Below are 25,047 nucleotides of genomic sequence, written 5' to 3'. Positions count from 1 at the left end.
CCAAAGTCATTCCTTCAAGAATGGTGGAGCACCATATTTGTAGTATCATGTGTGTTGGCTGTCTTACTAGATCCTTTGTTCTTTTACATCCCTATCGTTAAGGAGGATAGGAAGTGCCTCAAATTGGACAAAAGGTTGAAGGCAATATCCTTTGCTTTACGATCGTTAACAGATCTCTTCTACATCGCCGACCCGATGCATCGGATTTTAGCTAGACCTAAAGCTAGGAAAACAAAAGCAGAGGAGGGAGTTCCTTTGAAAAGAAGTAAATCCATGAGTATGAATGTTCTGGCAAAAGCTAAGAGGATTTTGCAATCTTACATCCTACTTGACATTTTAGCTGTTCTACCCGTCCCACAGGTATAAGGTTAAGTTTTATATGTGAGGTAGATTTATTTCCCAATTCCTCTATTTGTCATGGTTGATTACTTTAGAGCCGTATGAGCTTAGATTTTAGGTTTTAACTCTCATACTCATTAATCAAACATTTGTCATACAATAATTAGATTTAACAATTGCCTTAATGGTCCCCCTTATTTATTTCCAGGTAGTACTTTCCATCTTTTCAAAAATGAGGGGCTCAAGATCATCGAAAACAATGAAGTTTCTAAATTTTCTTGTTGTGTTGCAATATTTGCCACGAGTTCTTCCCATCTACCGATTGTGTCATGAACGTAAGAAGACTGCTAAAAAGCCGGGCATATGGGTCAAAAGTTTTTTCAATTTCTTCTTGTACATCCTTGCCAGTCATGTAAGTTTCAATATTATCTTAATTAATTTTAAATGCTCAAAAAATTGAAATAAAATGAAGTTACATTTTTTGTTTAAATATCTTTCAATTCAATTCAAATGTAGTTTTTTCTCAACTCCAAATCCAATAATCATTGACTAACCATTTTGTTCTTATAGGTAATCGGAGCTATTTGGTATTTTTATGCAATTCAACGAGAGACAGTTTGTTGGCAATATGCATGTCGAAGTGAAAAAGGATGTGAACCTAATACTTTTAGCTGTGTATGTGATGACCCTTCACCGAGAAATATCACAGTTTTAAATGATTTATGCCCTATAAAGCCATCAAATGCAACTTTTTTCGATTTTGGTATATTTAAAGATGCCATTCAGTCTGGCGTGTTACAGTCGACAGATTTTCCAGAGAAGTTTTTGTATTGCTTTTGGTGGGGTCTACTAAATCTGAGGTTTGTACCTATAATTATCGTTTAATATATATAATCTTAATTCTTGCATTTGAATAGTATTACAACAATTAATGAAAAAATGAATTTACTGAGTCATCAAAAATTAACAAATAGTTCTGATTTCTGAGAACGTCATGAACAAAAATATGTTATCTTGCATGCATATGAGTTTAGTCAAGTTTGCTAAAGCAGATGTGATCCCCCTCTGCACTCGATTTTGAATTCTCTTCACTGTAGTTTAGATTAAATTAAAGTATAATATCGTTTGTCCTAAATAAAATGTATATATGTTATCTATTCTAAAAGTTTCATCATTTCATTACTGCAGTTCTTTTGGTCTCAAAACCTTAAGACTAGCACCTACGCGTGGGAAAACCTATTTGCAGTTTTTATTTCTATAATTGGTCTCTTACTATTTCTATATCTCATTGGAAATTTACAGGTTAGTACATACTGAATATATAAATTTGTTTATTTAATTAGGCTTAAGTTAGCCTTTAATTTTTTTAATTTTTTTAATTTTTTTAATTTTCAGTAGTAGCTATACATGTATAGGTGTCCTGGGATCTCAGTTTCTGGTTTAATTTCCTTCAAAGGATCAAAATTTGATGAACAAACTTATTGCGTGGAGCAGACATATATGCAGTTGTCAACCACAACATCAGAAAAGCTTCGACGGAAGACGAAAATGAAAGGTCTTGAGGTAGAATTGTGGTTATCTGAACATGGCTTCCCTAAGACCATGAAAACAAGGATCATGGAAAATGTACATCGAGAACTTCAAAAAAACAAAAATGGTCATGTGGAGATCCTCACTGTTCTTCCCCCGGAATATTTAAGCTATGTCAAGCGCTGTCTTTGCTTGGCTACGCTAAGGAAAGTAAGTCATACATACTCTCTTGTCATTCTTTTTTCATATGATTTATAAGGAAGAATAACTCGTTACATGTAATTAAACTCGTGATATATATATATATATATATATATATATATATATGTCAAATTTAGGAGGAGATATTGAAGGTTGAGTAGAGATAGTGGAGAGTGTAGAGAATTTGGAAGCTTTGCATATTTTCTGATTTCAACTTACTTTCATTCTATTACACATCAAAGCATATATACATGTAATAACCCTAAAACATTCCATGAAACATTCCATGAAACATTCCTCCTAAGACAAGGATTACATTACCCAAGAAAAGTATTCCCTAAAACAAGGAAAGGTGGTAGACAAGGAAATGTAAACATGCCTAACTATGTCTTGCCTAACTATGACTTGCCTAACTTAACTAACATTGTCAACACTCCCCCTCAAGTTGGTGCATAGATGTCACCAATGCCCAACTTGATCAGTGAGTTGTGGAATACTCTGCTAGAAACTGCTTTTGTCAATATATCGGCCAGTTGATCTTCGGACTTGACAAACGGAAGTTGGATTTCTTTGTTGTCAAGTTTCTGTCTAATGAAGTGTCGATCCACTTCAACATGTTTAGTGCGATCATGTTGAACTGGATTGTGTGCAATAGATATTGCAGCCTTGTTATCACACTGTAGATGCATTCCTAATGTAGGTGCATATCCAATTTCTGTAAGCAATTTCCTCAACCAAAGGAGTTCGCAAATTCCTTTGGTCATTCCTCTGAATTCGGCTTCTGCACTAGACAAAGCAACGACATTCTGTTTCTTGCTCCTCCAAGTAACCAAGTTACCTCCCACAAATGTGAAGTACCCTGATGTTGATCGTCTATCAGTGACATTTCCTGCCCAATCTGCATCTGTATAGCCACTGATATGCAGATGACCATTTTTGGTGAACAGAAGTCCTTTTCCTGGTGCAGACTTCAAATATTTCAAAATCCGAAAAACCGCATCCATATGATCTTCACTTGGACAATGCATAAACTGGCTAGCAACACTTACAGCATACGCGATGTCGGGTCGGGTATGGGACAGGTAGATCAATCGTCCCACTAATCTTTGATATCGTTCCTTGTTAGTGGGTGCTTGATTGGGATATTCCCCAAGGTGGTGATTCTAAACAATTGGAGTGTCCACAGGTTTGCAATCTAACATTCCTGTTTCGGCCAATAAATCGAGAACATACTTCCTTTGTGAGAGAAATATGCCTTGCTTTGATCGAGCAACTTCAATCCCCAAGAAGTACTTGAGACCACCAAGATTCTTCATTTCAAACTCCTTTGCCAAACATTTTTGGAGTCGAGAAATTTCCTGCGTATCATTTCCAGTAATAATCATATCATCGACATAAATGATTAGAGCAGTTACCTTTCCTCCCTTGTGCTTTAAGAACAGAGTATGATCAGAATTACTCTGCTTAAAACCATAATTCCTCATTGCCAATGTAAAACGCCCAAACCATGCCCGGGGAGACTGCTTCAATCCATATAATGCCTTGCGTAATCTACATACCACATTAGCATGAGTGGATGTAACATATCCTGGTGGAATATCCATGTAGACTTCTTCTGTGAGTTCTCCATGGAGAAAGGCATTCTTGACATCAAATTGGTGGAGAGGCCAATCAAGATTTGCTGCAATAGACAATAGCACTCGAACGGTGTTAAGCTTTGCAACAGGGGCAAAGGTTTCGTCGTAGTCAATACCATACGTTTGTGTGTATCCCTTTGCCACAAGCCGTGCTTTGTAACGTTCAATTGACCCATCAGCCTTATATTTCAAAGTATAAACCCATCTGCATCCGACAGTCCTCTTACCTTGAGGTAAAGTCTCCAGTGTCCATGTGTGATTTTTCTCCAGAGCATGCATCTCTTCCGTCATTGCTTGAAACCATTTTGGATCCTTCAAGGCCTCACTCACTTTGGTTGGAATATGAATTGCGGATAACTGGTGTACAAAGCCTTAGAGGGGTGCAGATAACTTTTCAGCAGAAACATAATTTGCAATGGGATACTTGGATGCCTTGCCGTTATCCGGCGAATACCGAATTGGTGGTTTTCCACGATTCTGTCTAACAGGTAATTGATATCGAACAATTTCATCAACTAAAGCAGTAGATGTAATAGAATCACTTACCTCAGGAGTATTCTCAGGAGATTGATCAGAGGGTACTGAGATGTGAGGGGGGTCTTCATCAGTCTCGTTGGCAAAATAGGAAGAAATATCATGTTCTTGGCGGGCTGGCGACCGGTCGCTGAGTTTCTGACGACCGGTCGCTTTTGGCAGAGTTGAGATGTCAGCTTCAGGACTTGATGGCGACCGGTCGCTGGGCTCTTGGCGACCGGTCGCTTTTGGCAGAGTTGAGATGTCAGCTTCAGGACTTGATGGCGACCGGTCGCTGGGCTCCTGGCGACCGGTCGTTTTTGGCAGAGTTGAAATTTCAGCTTCAGGACTTGATGGCGACCGGTCGCTGGGCTCCTGGCGACCGGTCGTTTTTGGCAGAGTTGAAATTTCAGCTTCAGTATGTGATAGCGACTGGTCGCTGGGTTCTTGGCGACCGGTCGCTGGGTTCTTGGCGACCGGTCGCTTGGCTCCGATTCCGAAACTCAACTTCATTGCTTTGGTTTGTTGTGCTCCAATCTTCAGGTCCTTGAATTTCCAAAGCCTCCTTGTTCATCGGATCATGAAAGAACATCTCAGACTCCATAAAGGTGACATCCAATGTGACATACATACGACGGCTGGAGGGGTGATAACACCGATATCCTTTCTGATGAGTGGCATAGCCTACGAAAACACATCTAAGAGCACATGGATCAAGTTTTCCACGTTGATTCTTATGGAGGTGAACGAATGCCACACAACCAAAGACTCGGGGCGGAAGCATCTGAACGGAGGGCAAAGGCCCTTGTTGGGCAAGTGCTTGTAATGGAGTCCGGAAGTCTAAAACTTTGGATGGCATTCGGTTGATGAGGTAGACTGCAGTAACTATAGCATCATCCCAATGGTGGCGAGGAACATGAGCTCCAATCAAAAGGGCTCGTGCTGTTTCAAGGAGGTGTCGGTTTTTTCGTTCCGCAACACCATTCTGTTGGGGAGTTTGAGGACAAGTGGTTTCATGGATGATGCCATGCATTTGGAAGTAGTTCTGAAAATCATGGTTGACATATTCACCTCCATTGTCAGAACAAAGGACTTGAATCTTGGTAGAGAATTGAGTTTCAATTTGCTTGTGAAATGACTGAAATATAGGGAATACATCAGTTTTATTTTTCATCATGAAGAGCCAAGTCATGCGGGTACAATCATCCACAAAAATGATAAACCATCGGAAGCCCGAAGTTGTAGAGATAGGCGAAGGACCCCAAACATCAGAATGTATCAAAGCAAATGGAGTAACACTTTTATTTGTACTTAATGGATAAGAGGCTCTGTGACTCTTGGCTAAGATACACGTATCACATTGGAAATCAGTAGTACATGAACTTGAAAACAAATCTGGAAATAGATGTCTCATATAGCCAAAAGACGGATGCCCCAAACATCGGTGTCATAGCCAAAGTTGTCGATCCTTCCAAGTTGATGAGTGCTTCACACTATGTGCCTTTCCCATACTGAAATCATCCACATAGTACAACCCCCCTCTCTTAGTACCACGACCAATGATCTCCTTGGTGAGAATATCCTGAAATAAACAGAAGTTGGGATACATGAGTACACAACAATTTAGTTGCTCAGTAGCTTGGCCAACAGACATCAATTTATTAGACAATGATGGAACAAGTAAAGTATTTTGAAGAGAAAGGGATGGAGAGAGGCCAATAGTTCCAGCACCGATTACAGGAGAGGTAACACCATTTGCGTTGGCAATACTTGTTCGTTGTGGTGTGGTTGTACTTAGAAAATCAGTTGGATCAAACGTCATATGATCTGTGGCTCCTGAATCAATAATCCAACCTGTGGAGTCACTTGTATATGAAGTATGAAATACATATCCACAGTTACCTGAGTCACTGAAAGATGACCCATTCTTTTCTGGTGCTGAGGTAGACTCTTCATGAGGAATTAACGTTATCGGAGGATCCGTGGTGACAAGGGCAGCACGACCCGTTCCTCCAGCAACAAGTTTACGAGCCTTAAGACCCTCCCACCACTCTGGATAGCCATGTAATTTAAAACAGGTTTCTCGAGTATGCATTGGATTCCCACAGTGAGTGCAACCATTTCCATCTATGGGAGCCTTGGGTCGAGAAGGTGGAGTAGTCTTGTTGGCAGCGGTCTGTGGCTGGAGTGGAGTGGTTGGACTTGGGCGAGAGGGTCGGTATGTTCCTTTTGCTGCCAGCCCTACTCCGGTTGGTGTTGGAGCTCCTAACATCACAGCTTGTCGGATATCTTCTCTTCGAACATGAGCATAGGCTTGCTCCACTGTAGGAAATGGGCTCATTTGGAGCACATCACTTCGGGCTTTGTCAAGTCGATCATCCAAACCATCCAAGAAGATATAAACTCGATCTTCTTAGATGATATCATAGTATTTCTTGATATCCAACTCACACTTCATCTCATTTGGACGACGAAAATCGATTTCTCGCCATAAGCCTTGGAGATCATTGTAGTAAGTTTCAATCGAGCCTCCCCCTTGTCGCATACGGGAGATTCTCCTCTTAAGATCATACACCTGGGAGGTGTCAGTGCCATCAAAGTAAGTTGTGGCTATTGCATCCCATACTCCTTTGGCCGTCGGGAATCTAATGAAGTTGCCAATCAACCTTGGCTCCATGGAGTTGATTAGCCACCCTTTCACAATTGCATTTTCTGTCCGCCATCGGTTGAATGTAGAGTCTGTCGGAGAAGGAGCTGGAAATTCACCAGTGAGGTATCCCAGCTTGTCTTTGCCAGCAACATACATCTCAATAACTTGAGACCATAAGGCATAGTTGGAGCCATCCAATTTAATGCCAATCTGTGCAGAAGAGGTTTCATAGGAAATCGTCGGAGTCGGGGTCGTAGTTGATGTCGATGATTGTGTCTTCATCAACTCAGCCATTTGAGCAGCAAATTCTGTGAAGGTAGGTTGATAAGGAGTAGCCGGATCGGTGGTACTACTTTCAGTGGGAAAGAAATCGTTTTCTCCCATGATAGCAGCAACAATTCGAGACTAGAGTCAGCAAGATCGCTGCTCTGATACCATGTCAAATTTAGGAGGAGATATTGAAGGTTGAGTAGAGATAGTGGAGAGTGTAGAGAATTTGGAAGCTTTGCATATTTTCTGATTTCAACTTACTTTCATTCTATTACACATCAAAGCATATATACATGTAATAACCCTAAAACATTCCATGAAACATTCCATGAAACATTCCCCCTAAGACAAGGATTACATTACCCAAGAAAAGTATTCCCTAAAACAAGGAAAGGTGGTAGACAAGGAAATGTAAACATGCCTAACTATGTCTTGCCTAACTTAACTAACATTGTCAACAATATATAGGTTCCGAAGCTTAAAGAGATCGAAGGGTTGGATGAGTTGAAAGAAATCTGTGACCATTTTAAGCCAGTGATCTATCCTAAGGACAGCTTTATCATTCGAGAGGGGGAGCCCGTTGAAATGATACTCTTGGTCACGCAAGGGATTGTTCGAACCTACACAAACTAGCACCAGAGTAAAAAATAAGCCCTCAACACCTAAGTCTATTTAGAAAGGTGATTTTTACGGAGAAGAACTTATAAATTGGGCATCAAAATTTCCAGCCCCCACTGAATTACCTATCTCGGATAAAAATGTTCGGTCCATTGCAAGAGTTGAAGCATTTGCTCTCACGGCTGAGGACTTAAAGAATCATGTCATCCCTAAATATTTCGGGTGGCAATTTACCAAGGGAATTGATCTCGAGAATTTGACCGACTCTCTAATGCTGCAGTTAAAGAATCATGTCATCCCTAAATATGTCCAGCAATTTACCAATGGAATTGATCTCGAGAATTTGACCGACTCTCAAATGCTGCAGTTGAAGCAATTATTTGCAGTTATAACCATACAAACAGCATTTCGTCGCGCAAGAAAGCGAAGAAGCATTGAGCCTCCTCAAGGATAAGAGCATCTCCAAGGAAGTTTGCAAAGGAGTAATTATGTTAACAGCTGTTTAGAGTTAGTTGGAGTTGTTAATAGAAATAAGATTGTCTGAACCAATTCTGTAAGAAAGTTGCTTTCTGTTACATATAAAATCAGATAACTGATGTACAAGGGCCGGGATTAGATGTTGGTATTCTCTTAGATGCAATCCAAGGGCCGGGATTAGAAGTATGTAACCAATCTTTAACTTAAATACTTATTGGAGAATGTCCCTTAGAATATTGATAAATACTACTTCTTTAAATCCAAAATGCCTAATCAAACTCAAACCGAAATTCTTTTTAAACACAATCATAAAGATATAAGAACGAAAACATAAGTAGAGGATTATATAAGGGTTTGGGACTTGTTTGTAACATATATGACCCTCCGCTCATACAACGACATCTTAGAAGCTTACCCAAGTGCACAAGGCTCCGAACAATCAGCATCGGCTACCGATGATATTGTCTCAAGTGGGCAAAAGGTCGCTACAGGCCCAACATAGACTATAATCGGTATCTCCTACCGCTTCTGCAGAATCAACCTCGAAGCACCCGCCCGAAATATCTAAAGACTCGTGTCGACCTCATAGGGCCCTCCCACGAGTCCCACATCGAAATTAAGTACTAAGAGCATACAAGATGCCCTCTATAAATAGGCCCCTTCACTACAATACAGGGGTAAGACTTTCCAGCTTGATTATACTAATATATTGTCAACAGTGAGGGCTCTTAGAAAACAAACTGACTTTAGCATCGGAGGGTCTTAGGCTGGTTCCACACCGGTTCCATAGACCTCACGAGCCTCAACTCTCTTCTATTCAGGATCTGCATCCAAGGACAAGAAGAATCTGCATCTATCACTCAATCGATCGGCTAGATCGTCCTCACCACTTGTAAGTTGCACTCATCTCTATCCGTTCAGTTTTGGTGCCAACAGGACTCAAGGCTTACAGTTTACTTATGAAGGAATTTAAAATATTGATCATATGATTCACACACCAGTGAGAAAGTAAGCAGATGGAATAATTGACAAATGATTACAAAGTATATATACCTAGACTTTTAACTTTAATTTGAGAACTTGTTGCTAGCAAGCAAGGTATATACTTGTTCACAGGGCTTTAAATTCATCTCCATGTCATTAATTATATATGGCTTTCTATGGAAACCACTCAAAAACTGAACCAAGTTAGTTTCCCACTCCAGCTCCTCCTAGGCATTTGGAAGTTTAAAAATTATGGCTGCAACCACACAGGACACTCCTAATAAGGAATATAGGAGGGCTAACTCTGGTTGGGTGAGGCGAATTCGGGGCAATCACACTCCCTCCAAATCCTGCATTGTCGAAGTCAAACCAATTCTTCAACTCATTGATGAAATATTTCATCAAACTCTTACTCATCAGAACCCTGATGGCAGTCTAATTGTATTAATTTATTCTCTACTGATCTCATTTGCTTTAGCTGTGCTAATTAAATAATTAATTAAGCCTAGTTCTGTATACAAAGTACAGAATTGCATTATAATCAATCATTATAGTACTATAGTTTTATTTTCATCACAAAGTTGCTTTACTTCTGGTGCAGGGTGGTACTGGAAAATATGCAGATACAGTGCAGGACTTGACCACTTTAGATGACGTGTTCCAAGGGTTGTGTTATCCCATACAAAAGATATATTCCGAGGTTAATTGAATCCATCTCAATTGTAATTATATATATCATGTATTCTATTACTGTAGTTTTGGGTTAATGCCTTTGTGATCACTGTTAGCCAGATTTCTATGTTCAATTCTTCGATTTCCAAATAAAGCTGCATTTTCATTTCTTCCTCATTATTATCTTCTATATATGGTCAATCTAACATTGTGTGTTCTTCGTTCTATTAAGTAAATCATTTATGCAATTAATCTACAAATCAGTAAGCACAGTGTGTCCATGTTCTGGCAGCTAAGTTGCCAATGCTCAGGTAAGCGAGTACGATGGAATTACTCAGGACCCTTAAAGGGTATTCATGGGAAGCAAAAGTGGTGCTAACTCTAGCTGCTTTTGCTGTGTATAATGGAGAATTCCGGCTTGTGGCTCAGCTTTGCACTAAGAACCCATCAATCAAGTATGTGGCCATCCTGAAGCAACTATCAGTGAAACCTCAACTTGAGGCCATTGACAACATTATCAAGTTCATCATCAAAGTTACCAAGTGCATCGTTGAGTACGGTGAGATGATCCAGTCCAACTACATTTCAGAAGACGCACCACCTTTGTCAGATGTCATTCCTGGCGCTGTGTATCATGTCCTTCGAGGCATACTGGCTTGTGCCTCTAATATCTCCGTCCTCACTACACGCAGCAGAGATGAGTAAGCAAGCAGCTGCTACCCTTTTGGAATTTGGAAACCATGATGCATGCATCCAATTCATCATTTCAAAATCTGCCTAAACTAACAGCACCTCTGTCCTGCTCATTTTAGGTACATCGCATCAACCGTGGAGAACCCATGGGAACTATCAAGACACGCTTATGAAAATAAAGGCGTCATCCCATGGGAACTAACAGACTTGGCTCATTTGCTTCCCAAAATACACGACGACCTCATCATCCCACTTGAAAATTGTCATCAATATATCGGTGAGCCCTTGGATTTTCAACTTTAGAACTACACACCTGCATGATACATGAATGTATTGCTGGTGACAATTTTTCAATGAAGTACTGAACAAAACTCACCATATGGGATCCAGTGGCAAAGAGACATGATGAAGATTATGAGACGCTGAAACGCCTCTTCCAGAGCCTCTGCCTGGACAACCTGAAGAACTTAAGGGCACTGATTTCCCACAAGCATGATGCACAACCACTCCAAATTGGTACAACCAAGTCAAGGGTACTGTCTACTTATATCTTGTACCTTGCATTTCCCGGGTTTCGTATTCCTAATGAGCCATAAAACTGAATCATTTTATATGTTTCCATTGCCACAAGCAGCACAGTCTTGAAGTCTTGAGGAGAAGGCATGTGTTGCTGTTGATAACGGATCTTAGTCTGAGCAATGAAGAGATTGTGATTCTTGATCAAATCTACAAAGAACAGCAGAACAGGGCAGAAGTTGAGTATGCGATTGTTTGGCTCCCCGTTGTGGATGCAACCACTTGGGATGAAACAAAACGGTTTAGATTTGAGGACCTAAAGTCAAAGATGCCGTGGTACGCGGTGCACGACCCTCTAATAATTGAGCCACCGGTGATCAAGTTCATCAGAGAATATTGTCATTTCGACAAGAAGATGATTATAGTGTCCTTGGATCCACAAGGAAGGGTGTCCTCCCTGAATGCCATCCACATGCTGTGGGTATGGGGCAATCTGGCTTTCCCTTTCACTGATGAGAAAGAGCAGATACTGTGGAATGCAGAGAGCTGGAGCCTCCAGCTCGTCGCTGATGGCATTGATCCAATCATACTAGACTGGGTAAGTGCTAGAAACTTCCACATAATATGTTGACAGACTGAAATTTTCAACATAACATGTCCAATTGCCTAACAAAAGTTAGCTAACATTTTCCTACCTTCTAATGTATCTATCCATTTATTAAGTCAAAATTCATGAAGAACTAAAGATAATGTCGGAACTTTTTTGCTTTATCAGATAGAGAAAGGGAAATATATATGGTTGTATGGAGGTGATGATTTGGAATGGATTCGGAAGTTATCGGAGAGAGCAAAAGCTGTTGCAAGACTTCATGGTATCTCCTTGGAACTGCTTTATGTAGGAAGAAGTACAGCAACCAGCGAGCAGATCAGGAAAGTGAACAAAGTCATTGAAACAGAGAACCTCAGCCGGTTCTGGCCTGATTACACATCCAATTGGTTCTTTTGGTCCCGAATGGATAGCATGCGGTGCTCCAAGGCTAAACACCACAAGACTGTAGAGAATGATGAGATACTGAAGGAGGTCATGACTTTGCTGAGCTATGATGGAAGTGACCAAGGATGGGTTATGATGTGGAGAGGCTCAAATGAGACGGCCAGAGGCAATGGACAGCTCACTCTGCAAACCTTGGTTGACTTTGAAGTCTGGAAAAATCAAGCTGCTGAGTCAGGCTTCGTGCCTACACTCAAAGATGAACTAATACAGCGCCACACACCGCAACACTGCGTCAATTTGATCATTCCAGGGGTCGGTCCAGACATTCCGGACAGAGTGGAGTGCGCGGAGTGTGGCCGTGAAATGGAGAAGTTTATCCTCTACCGCTGTTGTTACGATTGAAACATATTTTGTTCAGCATGATATGGGGTTTATCATCTTCTGTTTTGACGTGAAAACCCCATATGGGATCTGCACCCCACATCACTGCACTAAATTAGTCCTTCTTGTGACAGATTGATCTGCAAACAACGTGACCGCGAGATGGAGAAGTTGGTCATGTACCGCTGCGTATGCATTGTGAAAAAAAACCATATGGAAATCTAAGATCTGTTATAAATAATTATGCTGGTTTGGTCCTCTGAATTTCAATAGTAGTTTCTACTTCACAGTCTAGCAATAACACTGATAACCAGCAGCATACTGGTGCAACTGCAATTCAAGATGTTACTCCTTGAGCTTCTATAACTTAGAGTCTCATTAGATTTCGATTATTGATTAGGAGAGTGCAGGGTGCAGGTTGTTAAGGTTTCATATTGGTCTACTTTTCTTTTTTATGACTTTATACGACATGGGTTCGTGTTCTAAGGAAAGTTGTACGAAAGAGACAGCAATATGAGTTACAAAAGCATTCAACAAAATATTCCGCTCAATCACACAATGCATTATAAATTTTAAGGTGATATTGACAGAATAGTTAAAAGAAAAGAGAGATTTCGGTATATAAAATTATAAGCTGAGCTTTATGGCCTGTTTGATAACTATTTCTATTTTAGTTTTTAGTTTTTATTTTTTATTTTTCATTTTTTTTGCTTGAGTATAGAGTAAAAAAGGGGGAGAATGAGAGTAAAGATGGGAACAAGAGGGAAGATGAGATGGGAGGAAGGAGTAACAAAAATGAAAAAAAAAAACTAAAAACTAAAAATTGAAATCCATTTGAAATTGTTTTCACTTTTGTTATTCGTCCTTCTCATCCTTCCTGCTCATCATCATTCTCATTTTCCTCTATATTCTAATACAAAAAATAAAAACTAAAATTGAAATTATTATCAAACGGCCCTTAATACTATTTTTCCAAACCTCATCACTAGAGACTGGTAGGTGAAACATATTCGTCTCGATAGACATAATCAAAAACCAACCTTAACTTCTTGTGCTTCATTTTCTTGGAGCCCGCAGATATGAAATAAGAGGATGAAAAACAGTAAGCAACATTTTCCATGGAATTCAACACGGAGTGATGACAAATACACAAATAATGGGAGAGGCTTGGCGACTGGGCTAGTGGTGACTTTTGTGAGCAATCTCTGGCCCACCAATGAAGCTGGTGGGAATCTTTAATCTTAATCCTTTTCGGGTCAATATCAAATATGTATTTAAAATATTTGATCCAACGGCCAGATATTTCCCAAAGACTTGCTTTGCTTTTTCCGTTGACTTGACCGATGGAGATTTGAGAGGCGATGACCCGAAGACTGAAGACTACTGGGAAGTTTCCAAGTCAAGCTAATTAGTTTAGCCCGATGAAGGGGGAATATGAATGAGAATTGAGTTTGCAGACTATGCATCCATTTGGCATTCACTTGTTAGCGTGTATAATGGGGCTCCATTGTGAATCTTTTTTTCTTTTTCTTTTTTTCAATCATAAGTTTTTTATTTTGTTGAATTTTTTAATCATAAGTTAAACACTTCTTCACACGGAAGATAAATAGGGTTTAGATGGCTAAGACTAAAAGTATTCATCCATGCACTTGCAGTTTTATATTCGATTCATCCTCTCCTTGTATCGAACAAAACAGTCACACTCCTAAATGTCCTAATTTATGAGTTGAGTCATATTACCTCTTCAATCAATTTATGAAGTTAGTATTGTGAGGCCTGGTCAGCACTTAACCCTACTTTCAAGGCCATATTCTCCTCTCTCTTTGACTACGGCATTCCATGTAACAGAAAGAAGAACTAATAGTTAGTACTAATTCACAGGGACCAATGATGATTTTATTTTAATTATTTTGGAAGAAAAAAACACCTTAGGGATTTAGATTTTTACAAACAACTACTAAAGATCGTGCATACGCAAGATACCATGTAAATGATGGAATTTACAATAAGAGATCAAGAAAAATTAGATTAATGGTAACTCAGTTTGGGTTGGTTATCACTTTTACTCTTATTTTATTTTTTCTCTGTATCGATTCAATTTTATTAGATGTCTCAAAAGAGACACTCTTATGTTATTTTTTCAAAGACACGTTATTAAACAAGTTTAATTTAATTTAAATAGGGTTAGAAATGTGATGATTAATTTAATTATATTACAAAACTAGAGTAGGTTTGTCTGATTTGAGACTTGGATTTTCTGTGAATGGGCTCCACATACCATTCATAATTCCACAGCCTCCGCCTATAAAGAACAAAAAAACCAAACAACCAAGCCAACCAACACGAGTATGAACTAGCATTAGTTCAAACTTCAAACACAGCTTTTCCGGCCAGAAAATGGAAGCCTTCTCAGGCAAAGCCCACCTCTGCGTCCTCACCTTCCTTTCCCTCCTCCTCCTCATCCATGCAAGGCTCAATCTCGACCCTTCAGATCTCCAAGCCCTCTCCATCATCCAAAAAAACTTGGGCTTCCAAATAAGTCAACCTCAAACAACACCATGCAACACCCCTGGTGTTTTCTGTGAGCGAAGGCTCTCAAACAACAACACTTACGTCCTCAAAATCACCAGGCTGGTCTTTCAATCCCAGCGGCTTCACGGGTTTCTGCCTCCCGCAATCGGGCGGCTCTCCGAGCTCAAAGAGATCTCTCTTGCAGACAACAGCCTCGTTGACCAAATCCCATCTCAAATCGTTGACTGCCGGAAACTTGAGATTCTCAACCTCAGAAACAACCAGTTCTCCGGTGAAGTTCCAGCCCAGTTGTCCAAGCTCGTTCGCCTTCGAATCCTCGACCTCTCGTCCAACAAGTTTTCGGGGAACTTGAGTTTCCTCAAGCTTTTTCCCAACCTGGAAAAACTTTCCATTGCTGACAATTTCTTCTCTGGGAAAATCCCAGCTTCCGTTCGTTCCTTTCGCAATCTTCGGGTCTTCAACTTTGCTGGAAATGAACTCCTTGAAGGCTCAGTGCCTACAATGAAAAGGGTCGAGATTTCAGCATCTGATGTGCCAAAACGTTACATCTTGGCTGAGAATTCGAGCACAAAAGGCCACAACAATCTTGCACCCTCTGGGAGAAGAGCTTATAATGCTGAAGGTCCAGCTCTTGCACCCTCTGGGGGCGGAGCTTCTAATGCTCCAGGTCCATCTCCAACACCAAAGCACAAGCATAAGAACAACAAGAAGAAGCTAGGAGGGTGGCTGCTCGGATTTTTCGCTGGAGCTCTGGCTGGGAGCATATCCGGGTTCATCTTCTCTCTGCTTTTTAAGCTGCTCTTAGCTGTGGTAAGAGGTGGAGGCAAAGACTCAGGCCCAGCAATTTTCAGTTCTCTGATTAAAAGGAAGGAGGACTTGGCTTTCCTGGAAAAAGAAGATGGGTTGGCTTCTCTGGAACTTATCGGAAGAGGTGGATGTGGAGAGGTTTATAAAGCTGAATTACCAGGAAGCAATGGCAGAATGATTGCTATAAAGAAGATTATTCAACCCCCTAAAGATGCTGAAGAGCTGACTGCTGATGAAGACAGTAAGCTTATGAACAAGAAAATGCGCCAAATCCGATCAGAAATCAACACTGTGGGTCAAATTAGGCACCGAAATCTTCTTCCTCTGTTGGCTCATGTGTCTCGACCGGATTGTCATTACCTGATCTATGAGTTCATGAAGAATGGAAGCTTGCAAGACATGTTGAATCAAGTGTCGGAGGGAACGAGAGAGTTGGATTGGCTTACTAGGCACAAGATTGCACTGGGAGTGGCTGCAGGGCTTGAATACCTTCACATGAACCACAAACCTCACATCATTCATAGAGATCTCAAGCCAGCAAATGTCCTGCTTGATGATGATATGGAAGCTCGAATTGCAGATTTCGGGCTTGCAAAAGCAGTGCCGGAATACCACACGCATATCACAACTTCGAATGTGGCGGGAACTGTTGGCTACATTGCACCAGAATACCATCAAACACTCAAGTTCACAGACAGGTGCGATATATACAGTTTCGGAGTGTTGTTGGCGGTTCTGGTGATGGGAAAGCTTCCATCTGATGAGTTTTTCCAGAACACTAATGAGATGAGTTTGGTTAAGTGGCTGAAGAATGTGATGACTTCAGACGACCCTAAGCAGGCAATTGACTCAAAATTGTTGGGAAATGGATATGAGGAGCAAATGCTCTTGGTTCTCAAGATTGCTTGCTTTTGCACTCTGGAGAACCCCAAGGAGAGGCCTAATAGCAAGGACGTTAGGTGTATGTTGTCTCAAATCAAGCACTAAGCACCCAAGCATGTGTTTGAAATCAATGGGAATCCTACTAGATAGACTGTGTCTCTGTTTCCCTCTTTTCGTATGTTATGTGATGAAATAGTATGATGAATAAGAAAACATTGTGTTTCACTTTAAACGATATTAGCAGTTAAATACAGCACAGAGATTTGTATTCAGACAATTTGGTTGAACTTTTATCCCTGACTTATCTTTCACAGAGCTCATCTTTACTAATCCAGTCTCCGGTCACCTAGTGGAGCGAATTGAGTGAGTGGAATGAGAGTCAATCTCATCATGTAGCCTAATACTAATTAAAGGAAGGCTTCCAATAATCATCTACGTAATTATAGCCTGTGGATATAGATAAGGAAGAATGTATACATTTAATCAAGAGTGAGTCATTAGGAAATCTACATATCGAATTCCGTTTACTCATTCATATATAACAGAAAGGAAAAGAAAACAAAATGGCCTGCTCATATACGCCATAAACCTTGCATCTCCCATCTCTCAAGATTTTCAGCAGAAATACAAGGGAGTATTCTAGCTTAAAAATGGCAAAGTGAGGGCGTATTAGCAAAACAACAATCTCGTACAAGGTGTGGTTCCTAAGAAACATTCTTCTTGTAGATGCTTCCGAGAATATAATTGTCCAGGCTCTTGTTTCAAGTCGGGCAAGTTTTGAGACCTGAACCAAAACAGTCTGTCAAATTACCAATAGACATGCCTCCAAAGAATTCATGTTTCAAAACAAAATGAAATTTCCACTGAGAAAATGAAAATTCCATGCAAGTGCAGCCCACAGAAAGGAAGGTTCCACATAAGTTCCATTACTATCCCTAAAGGCAATAAAAGTGCCTTATGTGAAGAAAAAAATCAACTTCTCCACGCAAGTGCTTTTCATGCCTAGTGCATTTTCACCTTTTCTTTTGGAAAATATTTTTCACTTTATCTCATTTATCCTTCATAAGAAAAATTTATCTAAGCATTATGAAAATCACTGGTGATGTCAACACCTTAAATGCACAGAGCAGTAATCAGGTCCACTACCCTGTTTAATAAATCAAAATATTTACCTTAACGAGAAGAAAACCAAATAATCATTTTCTCAGGTTCACCATGTGAATCACACGGTAGCAGAGAAAATTGAAAACAAACATCAAGACTTCAATTTCAACAAGTAAATTAAAGTTGACCTGAGGGTTCACTCGAGTAAAGAAGACATGTTTTTATGTCTCATGGACAAAAGAAAAAACATTTTGAGCGGTATGAAATTATGAATATAAGTATAGATTTCACCTTATGCATAGGCAGTAATCAAGTCCACTTACCCTGCTTATATCTCTAGTTTTCAACCAACAGAAAGAGAGAGAAAAAAATTTATTGTGTTCACCATGTGAATTATATGGAAGCACAGATACAGAAAATAAACATCAAGCTTCAGTTTTAATGTATGGCAAGTACATTAAAACTGATGTGAGGGTTTTCTTGAGCAAAGCAAACATTGTTTTTATGTCTCGTGGACATATAGAGGCCTATGAGGGCTCCAGTTTATCGCAAGTGTATTACTTTCCAAAGAAATCATATTCTCAAGGATTGAAATTGTAAGCATAAGAAAAACAAAATAAAAGCAGCAAAACGGAAAGAAAAAAGAAAAAGATCCTTTTCAATACCTCAAAAATCCAAAAGCAATTGTGGGAGAACCCGCTCCAAGTGAGTTGCTTCAATCTTACTCACACCCTCTGCTTCAGCAATTGTAGCAGCGCGCTGCACAGACTCTGCCTCAACACAAATTTCTTTCTTAAAATGTCACAATAAACACACACAAAGTATGAGCACATAGTCTCAATTAAGCAACCAAAAGTTTGTGTAAAAACCTGTGACAAAGTTACGGAGAAGTTCACAACTCAGTTTTACGGCATTCCCATTAGCTGCATATCAAATTTGGAACGGAGAAACAACAAACAAAACAACATGAATAAGCAAAAATTCGATTACATATAAAAAAGAATCCCATCAAAATTGTAAAAGCTATAATGTGAGAAACCTGATGTGGGGCGATTTTTCTTAGATGTTCCAGCTCCTACCTACACCAATTAGCAGCCCAAAATTAGCTGATCAGTAAATCTGAAGATTAGGATTTTCTCCCTTGCCCTAAATCAGTTCCATAAAGCTTAATAGCAATCAATTTGTGAAAATGAGAAAGAACAGTAAGTACCTCGCAGTCCAAAGCATCGGTGCCTTCAATCATTTGACGCTCTGGAAATCGAAATAGAAATGGACAAGACATATGAGAAAGAAGAAGAGGTTGTAATTTAATGGAGCAAAATGAACAAAAATGGCGCGGAATTCAAACCGAGAGCTCTACTGGACCAGACGAGCTTGAAAATGGCATGAACAAGATCCTGAAAAATATATAAAACAAAATGTAAGAAGCATAAATAAACATTCAGAAGTAAAATTGAGAGAAGAAATTAAGGTTTTACAGGTTCGAAAGTATTTTCCTCCATCGGAGAGAGAGAGATTCAGGCGCCCTTTTTTTTTTCTTTTTTTCTTTTTTTCTTTTTGTATGAGTTGCTGGCGCTCTTTTTATCTTGAAGAAGATAGTGTCGTTTTACTCACACTGCTGTCGTTTACAAGTCTATTAGCGAAACGACGTCGTCGTCTCTCTCTTCTTTTAGCGATTCGTAGCCTCCATCGCCAATCTCCTCTTCGAAATGAAACCCTTTTCGGCATAAGCAAACTCCAACGTGTGAGTTACTCTGTAACACTGTAACTTCTTCTTCATCGATTTCAATTCTCTGCCCCCAAATGGCCAGCTTTCTTCACAAACTCAACAAAAACACACCATCCCTACGAACAGTAACATCACTCAAAACCCATCTTTTTCCCAAGCCCACACCTTCTGTCATTTCCCATCACGGCTATCTCGGCCATCCCAAACCCGAGTGCTCAGAAAACCCAGTTCCCCATTTGGGTCCTTCAAGCTTTAACAATGTTGAAACTTCCAATTCCTTTCCCATTTTCCCCAATTTCCCATTTGGGTATTGCATGAACCCAATTTCCTCAACTGGATTCGAGCAGTTGGGTGCTTTTGAGGCTGTTGAGGTCGAATCTGATGATGCACGGACGATTTGGGCAGACAGTGTTAAGAAGAAGAGGAAGAAGAAGATGAACAAACACAAGTATAAGAAGCTCAGGAAGCGTCTTCGACGAAAGTCCAGAGCTTGATGTGGTAGTGAAGGTTTAGGATTAGACTTTTGTGTTCTCAGAAGATTCTGAACTCTAATTTCTTTACTCAGGTTTACTTTTAGAAGTATTATGCATTGTCTGAGAAATTTTAATGGAATTATCGGCTTGTTTTGCTTAAATTATAGAATATGAGAATTGTTAAGTTTACAATAAGATACATTACACTTTGAGATTAACAATCTCATTTTTCTGATCAAATGGATTCATATATTTTGGTTTGAATAGATATTTATAGCGTATTCATTCTCTTAGTTATATAGCAGTCATCGTCTTAGTATGGTTGAAGAATGCATGCTTCCTTCGCAGATGATTGTGCGTATGGTTTATAAGTGCTACAGTTCTAACCATATGCACGGATGTCTTCCCGCAATTTTCATGTTTCAGTGTTACCTAGAGTGTCAGTAAGTGCTAATTTTTGTACTCTCTTACTTGCGGTGTAGGCATCATAAGGTTATATGAAAGATAATCTTGCTGAGAGATCACATCCATTAGGATTTCTCTTTCTGTTACTATCCTAAGGTTCCGCCAGGTTTCTTGATTTTTTCTGACTTAGTTTTCCATTTTTCTGTACTTTAAGATATACAGCAGTTAGTGATTGTTTGAGATGCAAGTTATGCTTTCAAATCAGTTTTGTGGATAGAGTCACGATAATAGCATTACAAAGTATCATAACTGTTAGTACCTGCATTTCTATCAGATTTGGTTCATTCCTAGGTTGCTGCATCAAGCTAGATATCTAGGCTACACATGGATCATTTGGTTTAAATCTTTATCATTTTAGATTATATGCTCAAGCTTCATTTTACTTCTCTTAGTAGCATTTAAGACATTAATGCAGTTATTAGCTATATTTACTTTTGTCCCAATGCTAGCTTTCATGGTAGTTTCAAGATTTTGTTTTGCTGTTGTATCGTTGTTTGATTCAGTGTTCTTGTGGTGCTTTCTGATTTTTCTGAATTGGTTGTTGATGCTCTTATGTCAGTCGAAACATTAATGCACTTATCAATGTTCAAGGGGTTGACAACCACGCGTCAACATACAGTTCAATGGAACATCACATTTAACAGAAGTTCCATTCAGTCCCCTGTGGTATGTTATGCTCGTTTTTCTTTTGTAGATGATTTAGGCTCTAATGAGTATCGCAAAAGACAAATCAAGATACTATTTGCTTTGCGCTGGTCTGATGCTTGCTGGACTAAAGAATGCTTGTCTTCATGACATGGTTGTGCTTTGAAGTGGTTCCATAGTTCAGTACAGTAAAATATTAGACTCATATAGGATTTCTTTTGAGGTCTCTAGGGATTGATAGTGTCTCTGTGTTGACTTTAAAGTTGTATTCTCAACCATCTACTTGCCCATCTGCCAGCATATCAGATAACATCCTGGTATTCCATTCTGGCAGTTAGATTGGTTGGACAGTGCTCCGAGAAGACAAGCAGTCAACCAGATGGTCAAATGTCCTCGCCAGTATCTTAAGATGGTGGAATTTATTGTTTAGTTTGCACTCTCTTTATTCACTAATGAGCATCCACCCTTCGTCTGTAACGTGTATTAGTATGGTAGGTAGCGCAATGAGACAACTAAAGGTATGGTGCTTTCAAAATTCAAATTGGTGATCCCTTGATTGAGTTGTCGAATTGGAATCTTTTGATTCTTAGCAAAGCTGAATCTCTACTTCTATAGAAATGGTGAATTTGCTTGTAATAGTTGTACAAGAGAAATGGTACAAAGTCCTCTTTACCTTTAATTGCTTGGATTGAAAAGTGTGTCAATTTGAAAGAGCGGTGTGTGATGATGATGTCGTCGTTGTTCTTTTTGTGTGAGATGTGTAGTTAATTCATCCTTAATCTTTTAGATCTTCCCTAGCTATTGTGATGTCTCTTCTTTCTGATATGTTTCTTGACCATGGCCCTTGTTGGAAACTCATCCTTCCCTCATTGCTACTGTTCTTTGTTTTAATAGTAATCTTCCTTATTTTTGGGTGCTAGCTAATTGACAGCTGAGTATTAGTTACTCGTGTTTGCTTGATTGTTTTATTAGACTCAGTATAGTTGTTGTGTTTGATTTGAATTAAGTTTGGTTACTGATACTTCTGTCATAATTTTTTTCTACAAAAAAGGTTTATGTTCTGGAAAATAAAATTATATTGTAATTAGGATTAAATGAAGATGTGGTTTCTTAGTTTGCGGGTGCTATTTAGTTTATTAAATTAAAGATTTGGTTCTTAGTTTTTGTTGTGAATAGGGTTCAACTTTAACTTCAATAATATTGTTCATCCTCTATTTTAACTAATTCATATTTACTACATTTTGTATTTATTTATTTTCTTATTTGATACAAGATTGTGGGAGATATAGCTAATGTTAGTAGGCCTGCGAGAAGCCCTTCTCCTATTGCTGGCCCAATATGTAATCGATGGATCATCATCTGTTTAACCTTTATATAGATGTTTCTGCTTTTGCTGGTATTCAAATTGGTACTGTTTGAGCTGAAACTTAGCCAATTTGGGAAGGGGAGACAAGGAATAAAATTGGAAAAGGTATATGCAGAAGAAGAAGCACCCAAAAAGATAACAAAAGTGGATGATTGCATTTCTAGTAATCAATCATTTGAACATGTGAAGGTTTTTGACATTTAACCAAGAGTCATGCCCTGTTGATTAAAGTGGGAGACAATTATGCCTCGGTTAAGTAGCTAAGAAGACAGAGTTTTGATATGATTAGGTCTAGCAAATATTTGAGTTAAACATGATAGTATTGAGACCATGCCACATGACTTTATATGATTATGTGATATGTTGTTCAGATATAAAACTCCCTCCCCCTCCTCTCTTCCTCTCTTCCTCTCTCAAATTCTGGTTAAGAATTACCTGTTGCTATCATCAATCTGTGGTTCATAATTTATAAGTACCGGTTTGCTCATAATTCATTAGTGAAATTACTTTGCTTTTGCAATCTATTTATCTGACTTGGAAAATTCTTCCTGATCCCATTTCATTATCCCCTCTCTGTCTTTCTTCTCACGTGATTGAACATAATAAGACCGAGACAGGAAAGTTCCTCTCGACTGACGTTCGCCATGTATAACTTTCATATACATAATAATTGTCTTGTGTACCTGAAGGCTTCTATGGGACCTCATCCATGTGTATCAAGCATAACACTACACCACTTATTTTGCATTTATCAGTTGTATGGATTGGATTTATGACTCTCATCTCAAGTGCTGGACTGCTGGCTTCTTCAGCATTCATGTTTTCTAATCTATTTTGTAGGTTGGGAAGATCCATCAAAGGCTTACATCAAGGCTTAAAATGAGAGCACCAAATAGCCCCCACTTGAACATGGTAGGGTTTGCTTTGCTCTTTCCTCTCGTGTCTACCAGTGGTTTAAAGTCTTCACAATCAGAGATTAGATTGGTAATAATTGGTGTGTTTGTCTCTTAATACACCTCAATTAAGTTTGGTGATTACTGGCCATGTTGGTTCACCTTTATGCCCTATTCACCTTCTTGTAGGATTTTCTGTTTGGCAAATGGATTCTTCTTTTCTTTGTCTTGACAAGATAAATCTACGAAGAAGACGAATTGAAAACAAAATTACGAATCTTCATCTAAATAAAATGTCGGTGGCACATCCTACCAAAAAGTCTTATGTAGAAAACTTGACTAATCTTCTCATACTTGAAATACTCCTCAATTAGCTTGTAAAATTTGGACCCACTAGCAACTTAAACAGTTAAACTTAGACTTGTTAACTCACAAAGCAAAATTCTAAGAATGCCCTCGTGAGTGATTGTCGGATGCAACTGTATGTAATGTGTAATGTAAATCGCAACACACCTCGAGAAAAACAAGCTTAGTCTACAAAATCAGATTTCACACGGGAGAAGGGGAAAATTCCCTAAATTAGGCAGCCGATTTGGGAAAATTGGACTCAAAAATTTTGTGAACATCATCTTTGATTGATGTTGAAATAACAAACTCCAGCATGTGCATCTGAAAGAAAACTATTGGATGAGAGATGATGCCAAATGGCATCACACCTGGGCACCACGCTTTGAATGGATGTGTAGGTTGATATGTAATTTTCACTCACCACCCTCCCACTATCCAAAAATACTAAAATACCGACCAAAAATAAATAAAAAATCCCCACAGCTAACATGGCTTTGCTCATGCTTTTGCTTGGCTCGGCTCTCTCCCAACTGCTTATAACAGAGACCTTCGCCTTGCTTTTGAAAAGTCGATCCTACCCCACCATCCAAACAAATCGACGGCTGCGACTGGCCCTCGCATCCACTATCCACGGCCATGATTCGTGGAGACGACAGTCGTATCGTCGGTTGGGAATAAAATCGTTGCGAGCAGTGAGGACGTTGCTTTCATTGGGCAGCCCGAGTCAGCAAATGGACCGCCACAGCGGCCCTTGGTGACACGTGGCATCTGAGGATGTCACCATTGTTCCATGTCAGCATGGTGGGCCCGCGGTTTTGAATAATCCCGGCGAAGTTTGCGGCCAAGAAATTTTATTATAGGGAAAATGAAGAGGGAGGGAGAGTTGGCTGGGCCTACTGGGCTTTGTGGTTTGATTTTGTGAGCAAAAGCATGTGCCTATGTCAGGAGGATTTTACGTCTAATTAATTTCTGAAACAACAGATTTCATATGCTTCTCCTTCCTCAATAATTTCTGGCATTGCTTGCTCTTGAAGCGCGTAAAATACATCACAGTTGGGTCACAACTTTTGAGTACCTTATCCAATTATAGCTCATGTCATGCGAGTACCTAAGGGGAAAAAAAATGTAACGCTCGATGAAGTTTATTTATCATGATTACATTATTAATCACATATCTTCTATCTGTAAATGCGTAAGTGCGTAAATAAGTATAACCGTTTTCGAATTTATAGCGCTTGATAGAGTATGCTTCTAAGAATAATATTACTAGATATGTATCTTTTGTTTTATAGAAGATCAATCCACATAAAACTTGTTAATGCAAATAA

The 25,047-nt window shown here is 39.4% G+C and overlaps 2 protein-coding genes and 1 pseudogene across 3 annotated transcripts; 2 read left to right on the top strand and 1 right to left on the bottom strand.

Moving 5' to 3' along the window:
* The first annotated feature begins 1,178 nt into the window (after window positions 1–1,178).
* LOC110751523 (protein SIEVE ELEMENT OCCLUSION B-like) lies at window positions 1,179–13,016 on the top strand (annotated as a pseudogene). The gene is made up of 9 exons (XR_015835698.1): window positions 1,179–1,199; window positions 1,528–1,641; window positions 1,834–2,079; window positions 9,821–9,919; window positions 10,184–10,592; window positions 10,704–10,861; window positions 10,975–11,117; window positions 11,219–11,698; window positions 11,876–13,016. The product of XR_015835698.1 is annotated as a protein SIEVE ELEMENT OCCLUSION B-like (transcript).
* Window positions 13,017–14,798: 1,782 nt separating this feature from the next.
* On the top strand, window positions 14,799–16,928 carry SOBIR1 (Leucine-rich repeat protein kinase family protein). The gene has a single exon (XM_021951972.2). The coding sequence runs from the start codon at window positions 14,873–14,875 to the stop codon at window positions 16,799–16,801; it is 1,929 nt and encodes a 642-aa protein (XP_021807664.1). The 5' UTR covers window positions 14,799–14,872; the 3' UTR covers window positions 16,802–16,928.
* A 201-nt stretch (window positions 16,929–17,129) lies between these two features.
* On the bottom strand, window positions 17,130–19,390 carry LOC110751501 (centromere protein X). The gene is made up of 7 exons (XM_021951975.2): window positions 19,279–19,390; window positions 19,149–19,197; window positions 19,011–19,051; window positions 18,840–18,879; window positions 18,670–18,723; window positions 18,466–18,570; window positions 17,130–17,480 (listed from the first exon to the last, which is right to left on the bottom strand). The coding sequence occupies exons 1-6, from the start codon at window positions 19,300–19,302 to the stop codon at window positions 18,467–18,469; spliced, it is 312 nt and encodes a 103-aa protein (XP_021807667.1). The 5' UTR covers window positions 19,303–19,390; the 3' UTR covers window positions 17,130–17,480; window position 18,466.
* Between the last annotated feature and the right edge of the window lie 5,657 nt (window positions 19,391–25,047).

Source organism: Prunus avium, chromosome 5 (assembly GCF_965620075.1).
Source record: "Prunus avium chromosome 5, drPruAviu1.hap1.1, whole genome shotgun sequence".
Classification (NCBI taxonomy): Eukaryota; Viridiplantae; Streptophyta; class Magnoliopsida; order Rosales; family Rosaceae; genus Prunus; species Prunus avium.
The sequence above is the reverse complement of the archived record's forward strand: the minus strand, read 5'-3'. Positions and strand labels throughout refer to the sequence as shown.

What these genes read in the sequence shown, in the direction of transcription:
- LOC110751501 (XM_021951975.2), bottom strand. Translation starts at nt 19,302, where the DNA reads ATGGAGGAAAATACTTTCGAACCT. An exon ending in CTGGTCCAGTAGAGCTCTCG is followed by an intron (nt 19,052 to 19,148) that starts GTTTGAATTCCG and finishes TTCGATTTCCAG; the next exon opens with AGCGTCAAATGATTGAAGGC. An exon ending in TCTCCGTAACTTTGTCACAG is followed by an intron (nt 18,571 to 18,669) that starts GTTTTTACACAA and finishes GTGTTGAGGCAG; the next exon opens with AGTCTGTGCAGCGCGCTGCT.
- SOBIR1 (XM_021951972.2), top strand. Translation starts at nt 14,873, where the DNA reads ATGGAAGCCTTCTCAGGCAAAGCCCACCTCTGCGTCCTCACCTTCCTT.